Source organism: Propithecus coquereli, unplaced genomic scaffold (genome assembly GCF_000956105.1).
Source record: "Propithecus coquereli isolate 6110/MARCELLA unplaced genomic scaffold, Pcoq_1.0 Scaffold434, whole genome shotgun sequence".
In the NCBI taxonomy this organism is placed as follows: domain Eukaryota; kingdom Metazoa; phylum Chordata; class Mammalia; order Primates; family Indriidae; genus Propithecus; species Propithecus coquereli.
In genome coordinates this window covers 149473-152475 of record NW_012150108.1, presented here as the reverse complement: position 1 = coordinate 152475, position 3003 = coordinate 149473, and the positions used below count along the sequence as shown (strand labels likewise).

At 38.6% G+C, this 3003-nt stretch overlaps 1 protein-coding gene across 1 annotated transcript in view; it reads right to left on the bottom strand.

Annotated features, from left to right (window-relative positions):
* The window catches only part of LOC105818052 (chondroitin sulfate N-acetylgalactosaminyltransferase 2-like), a 9036-nt gene extending 6530 nt beyond the window's left edge, over nt 1–2506 (bottom strand). The window contains exon 1 of the mRNA XM_012653923.1: nt 2425–2506. Coding sequence (XP_012509377.1) covers nt 2425–2461 — 37 coding nt within the window. The 5' untranslated portion in view covers nt 2462–2506. The remainder of the gene's footprint in view (nt 1–2424) is intronic.
* Between the last annotated feature and the right edge of the window lie 497 nt (nt 2507–3003).

Sequence of the window (3003 nt, the reverse complement as noted above, 5' to 3'; positions counted from 1 at the left end):
AGAAAAAAATAAAAAATAATACAAATTAAAAATACAGTATAGCAACCATTTACATAGCATTTACATTGTATTAGGTATTATAAGTAATCTAGAAATGGTTTAAAGTATTTGGGAGAATGTGCGCAGGATACATGCAAATACTAAACCATTTTATATAGAAGACTTGATCATCTATGGATTTTGATATCCACAGGATGTCCTGCATACAGTCTCCCATGGATATTGAAGGATGACTGTAATGTCTGACACTTCCCGAATGTGATGAAAACATTAATGTATATATATTCAAGAAGCCCCCAAAGCTCCAATTACCCAATTAAAATGACCAGAGGATCTGAATAGACATTTCACCAAAGAAGATATACAAATGGCTAACAAACACAGGAAAAGATGATCAACATCCTTAGTCATCAGAGAAATTACAATCAAAACCACAATCAGATACCACTTCGCCCCACTATAATGGCTAGAAACAGAAAGACAGATGATAACATTTATTAATGAGGATGTGGAGAAACTGGAACTCTCATACACTGCTGGCAGGAATATAAAATGATGTAGCCACTTTGGAAAACAAGGTGGCAATTCCTCAGAAGGTCAGACATAGGGTTACAATGTAATTCAGCAATTCTACTCCTAGGTATACAGCCAAAAAATTTGAAAATCTATGTCATCAGCATATTCATAATAGCCAAAAAGTTGAAACAACCTAAATGTCTATAAACTGACAAACAGATAAACAAAATGTGGTATAACCATACGATGAAACATTTTTCAGCTATAAAATGGAATTAAGTACCTGATACATGCTACAACATGGATGAACCCTGAAAACATGCTGAGTGAAAGAAGCCAGTCATAAAAGACCCCATATTATATAATTCAGTTTATATTAAATGCCCAGAAAAGACAAATCTATAGGAGGTGATGTAGATGCCTAGGTTTGGGGGAAATGGGGTCGGGTGAGGAAATCGGGAGAGACTGCTAACAGGTATAGGGTTTCTTTGTGGGGTGATGATAATGTTCTAAATTATTTTTTTGGAGACAGAGTCTCACTCTGTTGCCCGGGCTAGAGTGCCGTGGCATCATCCTAGCTCACAGCAACCTCAAACTCCTGGGCTCAAGCGATCCTCCTGCCTCAGCCTCCCGAGTAGCTGAGACTACAGGCAGGTGCCACCACGCCCAGCTAATTTTTTCTATTTTTAGTAGAGATGGGGTCTCACTCTTGCTCAGGCTGGTCTCCAACTCCTGAGCTCAAGTGATCCTCCCGCCTCGGCCTCCCAGAGTGCTAGGATTACAGGCGTGAGCCACCGCGCCCGGTCATAATGTTCTAAATTTGACTGTGGTAATAATAGCTGCACAACTTGGGGAACTGTACAAAGTTAGTAAATTTTATGATATGTGAGTTATATCTCAATAAAGTTATATAAAAAAGAGATAAGGAACTGCAAGTATCCAAGGCACTGCAGGAAAAAATGTATAAAAAAATCTACTTTTGAGGGATAGTGGATGATCATTGTTTTACTAAGCAAGAAATCAAGGAAAAGAATATTAGTTTCATTTAATAGTCTTTTTATTGTTATTTCCTGATTTTCCACTATTCAAACATTACAATGATAAAGACACCACAAGTCAGGGGGATTTCCAAAACAATGGCTGATTGTAAAAATGAATGTAATGTGAAAATATGTTCTATGACTTCTAGGCTGTGGGACGGTAGCCAGCACTAAATCAATCAGGAGACATGGAATTGGGTTCCAGCCTGCGTTATTCAACTATTCTCTGACACTTTTAGTTTTGGCTGGGTAAGACCGAAGCTGGGGTGGAGAAGTGCGATTAGATCAGATTCTTCAAGGGCCATCTTTTGGCTGAGGGGAATGCACAACTGAGCTGTGACTCCAAGTACCAACTCCAGGTTTAATCAGAGCTAGAAAGAACACCTTGTTTTTCATTTGCCTTAAATACTGGGATTTTGCATAGTAGTGTACTAGACAATTAAAGGAGTTTTCATTTCAAAATAAAAGAATTAAAACCCTTAGTTTAATCCAAGATTACGCCCAGCTGTAACCACCCACGAGCACAACAGTAAAGTTACAGAGAAATCTTTTGTAAGAATGCTCCAAACAACTGCAAATATGGGTAACAAGTCAAACAGGTGTTTTTAAAAAACAGGTGTTTTGATTTTGAAGGAATAAGTAAATATTATACTATACTTTTATTTTATCTTTATGACCTCATTTTTGCTATTCAAAGACATTAATTATAAACTCACTTGGCCTTTTCTATCTCCAGATTCCTCTTTTCAGTTAACCTCAGACACATAATTTAATAGGAGAACACGCAAATCTGAGACCTTTTAGCAAAATCCCATAAGCTCTACAGTAAATATGTAAAGCCCTAACCTTAAATGTAAGGTATACTTACCAACGGTCAGGAAATCTGATCGATATTGACAAGTCATTCCAAAGCCAAAATCTCGCCAAAAGCCAGAATCCTTTTTGTGAACCTTAAAAAAAACAAAACAATTTAATTCCTTAAGAACTAGAAAACATGTTAATCAACAATAAAACAAAATATTTTCTACAGGATATTTTTTTCCTATCATGTATTGACTGAAAAAGGACCACGCACACTTATTAAATCCTGACAAAACAAACAAAACTATCGTAATCCACAGGAGCAAAGGCTTCTTGCCTCAAGGGCTTACCTTCTAGGAGGACGACAGTCGCACGAGCACATACTGAACACGCCGTGACCAGCTCTACACAGGGGACCTCGTTTGGTGCCTACCCAGCATTCGTTCCCCAGGCGCCCTTCCTGATTGGTGCAGTTTTGCTCTGCTAATCACCTGGCCCCAGGCAGGGTGGGAAGCTCCTGTCACCAGAAGCTTCAGAGTGGGCCATGAGTATACCAGTGAGACAGTCTCACCCCACTTACCATAGCAACTGGTTCACTACCAGGTATTAGAAAAAATTCAGGCCAACAATCTAAAAGAGGAGGGTC